Below are 12,765 nucleotides of genomic sequence, written 5' to 3'. Positions count from 1 at the left end.
ATTCCCAGATAATGGACAGGAAGATATCAGTTTTGATTTGTCTTCAATGAAAAGTAATAGTTTTAGCTTTACAATTATGAGTTTTACTAAAATTTCGACTGTTTTCTACCTGTACCAAACTTTTGTGTAAAACCGAATTACAGCTTTCTGCCGATTTGGTCCTTTGAACAGGATTGTTTGCCGCCACAAGCCCGACGGAATGACCGGTGGGATGGGAATGGTGTCCGTATAGAGATAATCGTAGAAGGTGTAGATGCCCTTAGGCCAGGGACATAAACCCTCAGGGCCCACCTGAATCCAATCGGTTCCGTCTTTCCAATACTGTTGATACTCTCGGTAGGTCGTATTGAGGAAGTCACAAACGTTTTGCCTTTTCAAACTCATGGGATACTCGTTGAACTGATTGTTGCCAAGTGGGCTGTACGCGGTTTGCATTTCGAACTATCAGAGGGAAGCAATTGTTATTCACAAAATTCGTTTATTTTGACTTTAACCTTCATCTTACTGTGTAACTATTGTCCATATCCTCGAGATATTCCATTGAACCTTTCAAAACGGGGGCAGTTCGGTTGTATTTTCTAACACGAAGCTGGCAATTGATGAAATCTTGACCCTCGACTTGTTGGAATCTCTGAAGCTCGAGTTCCATTTTTGAAGCCCAGCAAAGGTGAAAAAATGCTGCTACCAAAACGAAGCTCCTAGTAAGTTGGACCATTTTCCGGAAGTTATCTAACTGTTTTCAGAGACATGAGCAAATATCTTTAACATATAAAGTTATGGTTGCGTAATAAATCCGTTCTCCAAATGGTTTAAAAATCGGTAATCGGATAGTGGAAAAACATAACTTAGGTGAGGCAAACAAGTGAAACATTTTATTTTGAGTTCCTATCAATTTTGTAGGTGCATCTCAAAATTTTTCACTTAAAACCATGAGTAATCTAAAAGTATATTTAAAAAAAAAATTAAGTTTTAAACTTAATTCTGATAAAAATAATATTCCTAAATAAAAATTCATAGCGCGATGTGCAAATCAATTTCATTAGATATCAGATCCCTGCATGAACTTGTAACGAGTTAGTTAGAACGCGATCCAAATCGTGTTATACTGTTTAATCCAACCATAAATATCCAATAAGCAAAAATAGTGTCACAGTTGTTGGAAAATGGTTGAGTTGACTGATTTCCTTTTAAGAGCAGCGTTTCTCTTCGTTTGTTATGCTAGAAAGATAGAATTTGATTTTCAGCGAGTCGAGCAAGTTGGTGGACACGATTTTATCGATTGTCAGATACGCATCAGAAAATACAATCGAACTGCCCCTGTCATAACTGGCCCCACCGAATTTTTCGAAGACTTAGACAATAGTTATACGGTGAGACCGAAGGGCTTAATTTTTTCTACTTTCATTCTGTTTTAATTTTCCACTCTTTTTTCAATAGATCGAAATGTTGACCGCGTACAGCCCACTAGGAAACAACCAGTTCAACGAGTACCCCATGAATTTGAAAAGGCAGAATATGTGCGACTTCCTGAAGACAACCTACCGAGAGTATCAGCATAATTTCAAGGAGCCAGGATCGAACTGGACCCAAGTCGGTCCAGAAGGTTTATGTCCCTGGCCCAAGGGCATCTACAGCTTCAACGATTTGCTTCCGTCGGATGCCAGTGCTGTTCCGCCGGTCATTCCTACGGGTTTGTGGAGGGCTACTATCCTGTATCAAGGACCAAACGATCGCAAGGCTGAAATTCGGTTTTTCGTGAAAATTTGGTATTCGTGAGGTGTATTTGATTATTTCATAAATAAATTTGTTATCTATGAATACAACTACATGTGTTAGATTGGCAGTGAATGTAAAGGAAAAAAATCATGATCGAATTTCCAAAAACCGACCTTCGACATTTCGTAGATTGATCTGAAAAGACTGGCCTGTAAAAACTTTTTCTATCGGGTTGTTTACAGATAATTTTTTTCTTCTTAATTTTCATAAACTAAGAAAAACATTTGAACTAGAGATCGCATCATTTATTTTTGATAAAATTTTTAAACTTTTTTTCTCAAAGAGAACAAGCTTTCCTATCGTTTCTTGTATGAAATGTGCTCCATAAATAGCGAAATGTGTTTTTTTACATAATGAGAATAAAATTACAAAAATGACAAAAATGATAAAAATGACAAAAATAACAAAAATGACAAAAATGACAAAAAATGACAAAAATGACAAAAAATGACAAAAATGACAAAAATGACAAAAATGACAAAAATGACAAAAATGACAAAAATGACAAAAATGACAAAAATGACAAAAATGACAAAAATGACAAAAATGACAAAAATGACAAAAATGACAAAAATGACAAAAATGACAAAAATGACAAAAATGACAAAAATGACAAAAATGACAAAAATGACAAAAATGACAAAAATGACAAAAATGACAAAAATGACAAAAATGACAAAAATGACAAAAATGACAAAAATGACAAAAATGACAAAAATGACAAAAATGACAAAAATGACAAAAATGACAAAAATGACAAAAATGACAAAAATGACAAAAATGACAAAAATGACAAAAATGACAAAAATGACAAAAATGACAAAAATGACAAAAATGACAAAAATGACAAAAATGACAAAAATGACAAAAATGACAAAAATGACAAAAATGACAAAAATGACAAAAATGACAAAAATGACAAAAATGACAAAAATGACAAAAATGACAAAAATGACAAAAATGACAAAAATAAAAATGACAAAAATGACAAAAATGACAAAAATGACAAAAATGACAAAAATGACAAAAATGACAAAAATGACAAAAATGACAAAAATGACAAAAATGACAAAAATGACAAAAATGACAAAAATGACAAAAATGACAAAAATGACAAAAATGACAAAAATGACAAAAATGACAAAAATGACAAAAATGACAAAAATGACAAAAATGACAAAAATGACAAAAATGACAAAAATGACAAAAATGACAAAAATGACAAAAATGACAAAAATGACAAAAATGACAAAAATGACAAAAATGACAAAAATGACAAAAATGACAAAAATGACAAAAATGACAAAAATGACAAAAATGAGAAAAATGAGAAAAATGAGAAAAATGACAAAAATGACAAAAATGACAAAAATGACAAAAAATGACAAAAAATGACAAAAAATGACAAAAATGACAAAAATGACAAAAATGACAAAAAATGACAAAAAATGACAAAAATGACAAAAATGACAAAAATGACAAAAATGACAAAAATGACAAAAATGACAAAAATGACAAAAATGACAAAAATGACAAAAATGACAAAAATGACAAAAATGACAAAAATGACAAAAATGACAAAAATGACAAAAATGACAAAAATGACAAAAATGACAAAAATGACAAAAATGACAAAAATGACAAAAATGACAAAAATGACAAAAATGACAAAAATGACAAAAATGACAAAAATGACAAAAATGACAAAAATGACAAAAATGACAAAAAATGACAAAAATGACAAAAATGACAAAAATGACAAAAATGACAAAAATGACAAAAATGACAAAAATGACAAAAATGACAAAAATGACAAAAATGACAAAAATGACAAAAATGACAAAAATGACAAAAATGACAAAAATGACAAAAATGACAAAAATGACAAAAATGACAAAAATGACAAAAATGACAAAAATGACAAAAATGACAAAAATGACAAAAATGACAAAAATGACAAAAATGACAAAAATGACAAAAATGACAAAAATGACAAAAATGACAAAAATGACAAAAATGACAAAAATGACAAAAATGACAAAAATGACAAAAATGAATAAAATGACAAAAATGACAAAAATGACAAAAATGACAAAAATGACAAAAATGACAAAAATGACAAAAATGACAAAAATGACAAAAATGACAAAAATGACAAAAATGACAAAAATGACAAAAATGACAAAAATGACAAAAATGACAAAAATGACAAAAATGACAAAAATGACAAAAATGACAAAAATGACAAAAAAGACAAAAATGACAAAAATGACAGAAATAGAAGTTTAAACCGATGTTAGATAGATTCCAAATCAAAATCGTATACTTCTTAAGTGTTCGAAAATCGGGTCTAGTCTGGTTGAACCAAGTTCAGGCAGCTTATTCATCCATCTTGTAATTGTCATTTTTTTTTTTTCGAATTTTTGTCAGTTAAGCTATTTTGTCAATTTTTTTCTTGATTTTTTTCATTTCTGTCAATTTGAACAAAATCCATGCAATTTACAAATGCAATAAAATAAAAAATAAAATTTTAAATTGACAAAACTGTCAATAAGTACTATATTGGCAAAATTTACAAAGTTTAAAACTTTACTAAATTGACAAAAATGCCAATACGACGAAATTAAAATTTTTGTCAAAATTTTCAAGTTTGACATAATTATCAAAATTTGAACAATCAATTGTTAATTCGACCGAATATTGAACTCTTGGGTACCGCATCGTGTTTTTCATCAGCGATACCATTTTTGCCCAATTATGTTTTCAATATACTCGTTTTCTTCATTTTAGAGGTCAATCCAGATCAACGTTAAATTATTCGAAAGCCGTGGTTGGGCATCTTAATTTAAAATGTATTCTTTTTTTATTTTTAAGTAACCATATGCTGTAATTTAATAAAAATAAATTAAAAGATTTTTATAATTCAGTTACCTATCTGCGGCAAAATGCAACAAAATGTCAATAAGTACTAAACCTCATAAATCTTGTTTCCATATGCTGGAATACAATTGTAGTATTTTTTTTACCCCTAAATGTATGCAGCAAATTTACGAGTTTTCCTATAAAACATTTTTGGCAGAAAAAATGTAAAATCTAATTCGAATAAAACCAAAAATTACTGCAATTAGTGCTTAATGCATTATGACTTCTTAAATATTTCAAAAACTACAAATTTTCAAATGTTTCCATATGATTTTTCATTAATTACATAGTATTTTGCAAATTTCCCCTTTATCTTAGTAGGGTGAAAATCTCATGTTTTAGAAAATTTAAAAATTACTGGTGAAACCTATAATTGTTCTGACTACGTCAATTTGGTGTCACATCAACCTTAAAACATTTGAAGTGCAAGAGGTATGATAATCAATGGACATTAATTTTTTAGAAGCCATTGAAGTTGATAAGTGTTGCATGTTCCCCCAGTTGACGATATTCAATTTTGAGTTTTTATATTTTCAAACCATTTTGGATTTACTGCGTTTAAAATTTTAAGTCATACTTTGATTATTCAGAGTTAAGAAAATTATCATTTGTTTATGATTTGTTTAATTTGTCCCCATTTATAATAAACAGACTGCAAGAAAGGCTACGATCCACTGTCATGTGTAATAAATCGGGTTTTTTTTCATCATTTTACTATTTTAAACTCCCGTGCTCGTTACTTAAGGGGCAATTTTTCTACATTTCCAATGCATATTGAGAGTCAAATTTTCTTAGATCAATAAGAAAGTAGATTTTTTTGTTTAACATTATTTTCTACGAACGAACGAGATTTGAGGCACTGACATATAAATGTCCCAATGAATCCCAGAATAAGTGTGCCAAAGAATGTTTTGTTAAAATACGTTATAATTTGAAGCACTTGCCATGGAATTAAAATAGAACATTTATTTCATACTTGTGAGAAATTTTTTTAATATTATTTTTAAATGTAACATGATGTTCATTGGATTCATATTTGCTTTACGCAATGAATCGAGGGACTTATTGGCTTTGGAAGGAAATTGAAATCATAAATAAATTTGAAAGTAAATTTTAAAGATTAAAAAAATTACAATGTTTAGTTGTTCAGGCTGGACAGTGCCTGAAAGGCTTTTTGTTCACTTTGTAATAAAATTGGCCGTTTGGAAAAATCACTCACGTTTTGATCATTCTATGAGTGGTTCTCTGAAAGAAGTGCATGGGTCAAAAATCATATATGAAAATTGCTTATTGTAGCATGTTTAATAAGTTTGTTTCAGCGTAAATCATAATTTATATACTTCTATAGGGTGATTATTTCGAACCACCTTACTTATCACTCTTGTAAAATTTGCCAAAAACAATTTTACGTCCAAACGAATTTTTTTTAGCATGATTTAAAAATAATAATTTTGGAAGGTTTTATGGAAGCCTATAATACGATTTAAAATATGCTGATAGGTTTTGATGAAAAACACTTTGTTTTGTGTTGAGTAATTCCTGAGTAATGACCAATTTTTTTCCGGATATTACCCGAATTTTTGGTAAACAATTTGGAAATCAAATGCTCAGATTGCGTTAGGTTTTAAATAAAATTCCCTGGATTTGTCAGGCCCAGATACGTACTGAAAAAATTCTGGCAAACATAAGTTAAACAATTTGGCTAATATTTGACATGTGGCCTCCCGGCAGGCAAAGGAGCGATTTTGACCCTCCAGGTTTTGGTTTCAGTACATAACCCTATTTTTGGACCACCCTAGAAGATAGAGGCAAATAATGTTTCGCTTAAACCCAGTTCTGGCAGTTCAAAATAATTTTTAAATTGCGCATTCAGTGCGTTTTATCAATATTCTGAGAAAAATTAATCCACCATTATATTTTTTTAAATCAATAGAAAAAATGGTGCATAAACAATTTATAAATACAGTTATTGATCTGCATATCCCTTGAAGGGATTTAAATCAATGTATTGCGCCTTTTTAAGGCACTTATAAAACATTCAATGACCGGAATAAACCTGGATGCTACTTCATGAAAACAAGCTTATACTTTCCGACAGCTATCTAACTGTTGTTTGGCACCTAAGCAAATCTGTTAAAAAATATCGCACGGTGGGTATATCGATTAAAGCCTTGGTTTTGAGCTCACCTTTATGAGTTTAAATCGGCCTAATTCCAAAGCGATTTGCCCGATGTGCAAATCAATTTGATTTGTAATCATTTTTCAGCACGAACTGGTAAAAAGGGTGAACTACAACACGATCCCAATCATAGCTATAAATTAGGAACATAACGACCGAAGTACCGGGGAAACAGTAGAACAATATTGAAAAATGGTTCACATTACTGGTGTCATTTTTGTAGTAGCATTTTTTCACGCTTATAGTGCGAAGCAAATGCATTACGAATTTCAACGAGTCGAGCAAGTCGGTGGTGAGGATATGTTTGATTGTCAGATACGGATAAGAAAGTTCAATCGAACTGCTCCAGTCATAACTGGTCCCACAACGTATTTCAAAGACATGGACAATACCTATACGGTGAAATGGAGATTGAATATTAAAATCCAGTTAGATATTTTTAAAACACTTCATCTTTTTTTTAGCTCGAAATGAAAACCGCGTACAGTCCACTTGGCAACAATCAGTTCAACGAGTATCCCATGAGTTTTAAGAAGCAAAATTTGTGCGACTTCGTCAACACAACCTACCGAGAGTATCAGGAATTTTTAAAAGAACCTGGAACGAACTATACCCAGGTCACTGGAGAAGGTTTGTGTCCATGGCCCAAGGGTACTTACAGCTTCAACGATTTGCTCCTGACCGATACCAGTCCTGTTCCGCCGGTTATTCCTTCCGGGCTGTGGAGAGCTACCTTTGTTTACCAAGGGCCAAACGATCAAAAGGGTTCCATTCTGTTTTTCATAAAGGTGTGGTATACATAATGATTTGTTGTATTTGAATTCATTAAATTTGTTTGTGTTATATGAAAACTAATAACAAAGGTACCATCAAATAATATCAATCCACGATAAATTTCCTGTGCAAAACTAAGCCACAAAACATAACCGATAGCCAGAAGTGAAACATCGTTTTTCTATGTTGACCTTATTTTTGCCAAAATTAAAATCAATATGTAGAGGAACTGGGTACAAAATGCACAGAGCAGACAAGATGCGCCACCATCAGTATTTCACTAAAAACATGTTTCCAGTCTGTTCTATTTACACTTCTTTGTGATTATGAATATAATTGAGTTTTCTATATCACGTAAATTTGACGATAAACAAAACATAAATTGTTAGAAGTTTTTCTGCAATTTTTCAACTTTTTCGTAAAAAAATTACGGCATCTATAAGGGATAGGAAGATCGGCAACCCTGCCCTTGCGTTGCAGAAAGTTTTCAGTTCAGAATAAAATTGTATTTTTGTGAAGTTTTATATGGTGTTTATGTGAATTGTTTCTATATCTCAGCGTATTAAGTGTTACTTGTTGATTGTGACAGAAAAGTTAATATGAACGTGTAGTAAATATAAGAAAATGAAAATAATGTGTGTAAAAAAAAAAAAGTATAAATTATCATTCGAGTAAAATATCGATTTATATGGATATGAAAAAGAATAACTTAAAAATGTTGATCGTGTATTGCCGGTCCCAGAAAGCGAGAGAAACTGAACGAAAGTGAACGATGAAAAAAATCCGATTTGTCAAGTACTAACCAAAACCAATTTGACTTATACTGAGTGGAAGATTGAATGAAGAAATAAGAAAAATGGCAAAAAGGTGGAACAGCAGCAAGAGAGCAAAGATAGAAAAAAAAATGAAGAGAAGAAGAAAAATTTAGTATGAATTAGAATCCGATACTAGATATTGAAGAAAACGAGAAAGGATTGCCTCTGAGGTTAAAACCCAGATTTTTTGCGTTGCTGGTTGATAACTTTACCCAAAATAGTACAGCAAAGGGCGATCATTAAAGATAAAAAAAACTAAAACACAGAGAATGGAATTTTGAGCTATTTAAAACAAATAGAAATTCAGATAAACATCAGATCCCTTGATTTAGCGAGAAGTGGGAGAAGATAAACGAGAGAATAAAACAGAGAGAAGTAAAAAAATTAAAAGCCTTAAGATCAGAGTAAGGGAATAACGGAGAAAAAAATAACAAAGATAGAAAATCGAGAAAAAAAGATAACAGAAATAAAAAGGAAAAGAGAGTAAAAACAATTGAATTTATTACAGAAAGCTTAACAAGTATCTAGCCTTCAAAGGCTTCAAAGGCTCAAAAGTACCTTATTATAAATTAAATTTAAATATTTATTCAATGAATATAAAATAGATAGAGGACGACCATTATTTTTTGTTCAAATATTCAACCTACATTCCATCGAAATGAGCTCATGTAGAGTAGAGGAGGATGGTAATGTAGTGAATATAAGAAAATGAAAATATTGTGTGTAGAAAAAAATAAGTATAAATTACCATTCGAGTAAAATATCGATTTATATGGATATGAAAAAGAATAATTTAAAAATGTTGATCGTGTATTGCCGGTCCTAGAAAGCGAGAGAAACTGAACGAAAGTGAACTATGAAAAAAAGAGATTGCCGATGGCACGGGATTCTGTTAACGAATTTTATAGAACAAGGTCGCGTCTTTTGAGTAGTGAAAAATTGAATCGGGAATAAATATAAAGTGTCCGAAAATTCAAGTAAAAGTACGACAGAACGCTCAAGCAAAGTGCTAAAATTTACGATTTGAAAACAGCACGCCAAAATTTTCTTAGTTCCATTTTCCATCTTGTACCTTTATTCTCTGATGAAAACGTGTTGCCATGTCCAAGTTCAAAAGGAAAAATGTGTTGGCTTATGGGTACCCCTCGTTGCGTTTGCTTGCGTTACTATATTGAAAATGAATCATAACGCTTCAAATGCACATCGGAAGCAGCGGTGTCATATATACAGATTTTTCTGTATTATACAGATTTTTCAATGTCAATACAGATAAGATACAGATACAGATTTTTATACAGTTTTTTAAACATTGATACAGATTAATACAGATTTTTTAGAGAAAAAAAATCAAAATATATTGTTGATGAACCGGTTTCCATGGCATAACTGATTTAAATCTTTTTAAACCTTTTTCCAACTGCAGTACACCTCAAATGCTTGCAACAGCACAAATAATTCATCCAGACCTTTAACATCTACAAGTAAACTTTTGTGACGACTATAGGGGAGAGTGGGGATACTTGATTCCCTTTTCTTATTTTCACCATATCTTTTTGGAAAAATTTAGCAACTCGCACTCTTTGACATTTTCTGACAGCTTGTAACTTCAAGTTTCTATGCTCCAAAAATTAGAACGATACTTGAACCCGTTGATTAACTAGAAGCATTTTCGTGGGAGTAAAAAAATTGCGATTTTTCTGATGATAAGGGAGACTTGATCCCCTATTGAAGGAGACTTGATCTTTTATTCAGGAAGCCTTAATCTTTGTATAAAAATCAAACAAAACCCCAAGATAGAATGTTTATTGACTATGTTGGTCATGTTTGTTCTAATTTCACAATTCATAGCAGACATAAGAAGAAAATTCTATAACTTTGTCTCAACGCTAATAACATTGCATACTCAAAGGCGCTATTTTTTATAATTAAGAGAAAATTAATTATTGTTGCTCTTTTCTTCAGACAATTGTTTGATAAATATTAGTTTTTGGATAAATATTAGTAATTTCGTAATCAGCAATCATAACGATCAATTCAGAAGAAGAATATGCCATTTGGCAGGGGTATTAATTGTACCCGTAATCAACATTTTAGAAAACTTTTTCTGAAAAAAGTTGAGAGTTTTCCATTGCTTTGAAAATATGGCATTATGAAGTTCATTTTACGCTCGAACGATTGATACATTGGAACAAATATTTTTTTCATAATTTTCCCATGTAAGTAACATTTTAAAGTGATGAACAAAGATCTTCAAGTTACAATTTGTGAAATTTTTCAAACAAAGTTCAATTACTCAAACAATTATTTTGTTTAAGTTTTTTAAACTACAAGCATTGTTATTTTGCTCATTTTGGCACATTTTTCTAGAACATTTGATCTTTGTAAGACATTCCAGTTTCGAGATATAGCTAAGGAATCAAGTATCCCCAGGGATCAAGTATCCTCATTCTCCCCTAACCATGTACTTATCATTTTTTCTAGATTAGTAGGAGCTTCAATAGTCTCTTTTTCTCAACAGACTAACTTAATTGTTTTAAAGGCGAATGATAGCCCCCAAAATAGAGTACACAAATTTTCATAATAAAATCAGTATAAAATCTCTTCTCCTTAAGTTTGAAATCTATAAAGTAGGGTGGTATTTAAGATTATCACTTTAAGAGAGTTTTAATCAGAAAATAGATTGAAAATTATATAGAAAATTCTAATTTCAGATCCAATCAGGTTTGCATCGTCAGTTTTTCAATTCAAAACTCATTAACTGAATAAAGTAGGAGTGCAATTCAGAATTTTAAAACAAATTTATTTCTTATTCGACTTGCAGATAATTTTTTTAAGCCAGCCAACTTATTGAAACGAGTTTTAGTTCGGTTGTGTTGTGAGCCTACTTGGTTGAATGATTCAACTGAATCAAAGCAATCGAAAGATTCCTTTTAATTCAACCACGGTAAATGAAAAGTTCATATACCGGTATTTCGATAGCAACTTACCACCTTCTTCAGTGAGCGTATTCGATTGATGAATGTGTATCGTTTCCCTCCCTTATATTAATATATTATTATTCATCATTCATCAATCGAAAACGCTCACTGAAGAAGGTGGTAAGTTGCTATCGAAATACTGGTATATGAATTTTTCATTAACCTTGGTTGAATTAAAAGGAATCTTTAGATTGCTTTGATTCAATTGAGTTTTAGTTCATAAATACAGGAAAAAAATCTCGAAATTTAATTTCGATATTTCATTACGATAACAAAAAGGGTTTGTCTTTACGATCCACGCACTGATTTGAAATAAACTCATTAATACATTTTTATTAGCAGAACTTGAAATTAAACGTGTTACATCTCCACAATCACTGAAATAGATATCTAGCGTAACATTTAAAAAGGGCGAAACTAGCAGTTAGCTTGAAACGAGAAAAACGCGTTTGAAAATTCGGAACACCTATTCAAATCCTATTTATAAAATCGACCACTTTTTGTTCAACAAAATCAAGGAATGTGCATTATATTCTCTTATTGTTCGATGGTTATCAAGAACTTTAACTTTTTTCACGTAATTTCTGAGATTTTCGAGTTTCGCCCTATTATTGTTTTCGATTTCAGTTACGCCTGCAAGTTTCGCCCAATTGATCGGCCGTTTTTGTTTTGATTTTGAAGTTACGCCCATTCATCTTACACGCAAAAACTAATTAGGCCGTTTTGTCACATACGGTCAACTCAGTTACGCCTTTTGGCTCTACACGAATAGAAAAATTCACTCCATTTTGAATAGGCGTAACTTCACGTTCCAACGAAAATGCATCAACAGGAAGTTTCGCCCAACTGAATTTTATCAATTTTTTGAAAGTTTTAAGTAATTTTAAGATGAAACCGCGTTTGATAGGTAAAGTGCAACCGCGTGCATCCGGAATAACCGTTAACTAGATTTGTTTACATTTGGCAGTTTCGCCCTTTTGAAATGTTACGCTAGATATTACATTTCATATTTTTATTTTAATGTGTCGAGTTATAGGTATTTATAGTTTTTGAGCTATTTTTTTAAGTGCATCATCATGCGTGATGTTCCAAAGACGAAATTTTAAGCAGTTAGTCCGAAATGTGGTGAGGATTTAAAAATTAGATTTAAAATTTTTATCGATAACACTGCCGTTCTAAGCAAAATTGCCTCATGTGAAAAAACGTACAAACGAAAAAACGCGGTAGAAGTTTCAGCTACATTTCCTTTTTTTCTCTCAGACTAAAAATTCACCGACAGTTTTTCGTGAACAACAGTTCAAGTTAATTATAAAACAATGTT

The 12,765-nt window shown here is 31.1% G+C and overlaps 3 protein-coding genes across 3 annotated transcripts; 2 read left to right on the top strand and 1 right to left on the bottom strand.

Annotated features, from left to right (window-relative positions):
* Positions 1 to 103: 103 nt before the first annotated feature.
* Positions 104 to 715, bottom strand: LOC129751720 (uncharacterized). Its single transcript, XM_055747386.1, has 2 exons — positions 506 to 715; positions 104 to 441 (listed from the first exon to the last, which is right to left on the bottom strand). Exons 1-2 carry the CDS (start codon positions 713 to 715, stop codon positions 106 to 108), a joined length of 546 nt encoding a protein of 181 aa, XP_055603361.1. The 3' UTR covers positions 104 to 105.
* Positions 716 to 1,163: 448 nt separating this feature from the next.
* Positions 1,164 to 1,776, top strand: LOC129750892 (uncharacterized). The gene is made up of 2 exons (XM_055746040.1): positions 1,164 to 1,370; positions 1,438 to 1,776. Exons 1-2 carry the CDS (start codon positions 1,164 to 1,166, stop codon positions 1,774 to 1,776), a joined length of 546 nt encoding a protein of 181 aa, XP_055602015.1.
* Positions 1,777 to 7,002: 5,226 nt separating this feature from the next.
* Positions 7,003 to 7,739, top strand: LOC129750597 (uncharacterized). The gene is made up of 2 exons (XM_055745562.1): positions 7,003 to 7,276; positions 7,342 to 7,739. Exons 1-2 carry the CDS (start codon positions 7,070 to 7,072, stop codon positions 7,678 to 7,680), a joined length of 546 nt encoding a protein of 181 aa, XP_055601537.1. The 5' UTR covers positions 7,003 to 7,069; the 3' UTR covers positions 7,681 to 7,739.
* The last annotated feature ends 5,026 nt before the right edge of the window (positions 7,740 to 12,765 follow it).

Source organism: Uranotaenia lowii, chromosome 3 (genome assembly GCF_029784155.1).
Source record: "Uranotaenia lowii strain MFRU-FL chromosome 3, ASM2978415v1, whole genome shotgun sequence".
NCBI lineage: Eukaryota > Metazoa > Arthropoda > Insecta > Diptera > Culicidae > Uranotaenia > Uranotaenia lowii.
Note: the sequence above shows the minus strand (reverse complement) of the source record. Positions and strands in the feature narration are given on the sequence as shown.

Excerpts from the sequence above, each read along its gene's own strand:
- LOC129751720 (XM_055747386.1), bottom strand. The coding sequence starts at position 715 with ATGGTCCAACTTACTAGGAGCTTCGTTTTGGTAGCAGCATTTTTTCAC. Across the intron at positions 442-505 it reads ATATGGACAATAGTTACACA|TTCGAAATGCAAACCGCGTA; the intron begins GTAAGATGAAGG and ends TCCCTCTGATAG.
- LOC129750892 (XM_055746040.1), top strand. The coding sequence starts at position 1,164 with ATGGTTGAGTTGACTGATTTCCTTTTAAGAGCAGCGTTTCTCTTCGTT. Across the intron at positions 1,371-1,437 it reads ACTTAGACAATAGTTATACG|ATCGAAATGTTGACCGCGTA; the intron begins GTGAGACCGAAG and ends TTTTTTCAATAG.
- LOC129750597 (XM_055745562.1), top strand. The coding sequence starts at position 7,070 with ATGGTTCACATTACTGGTGTCATTTTTGTAGTAGCATTTTTTCACGCT. Across the intron at positions 7,277-7,341 it reads ACATGGACAATACCTATACG|CTCGAAATGAAAACCGCGTA; the intron begins GTGAAATGGAGA and ends TCTTTTTTTTAG.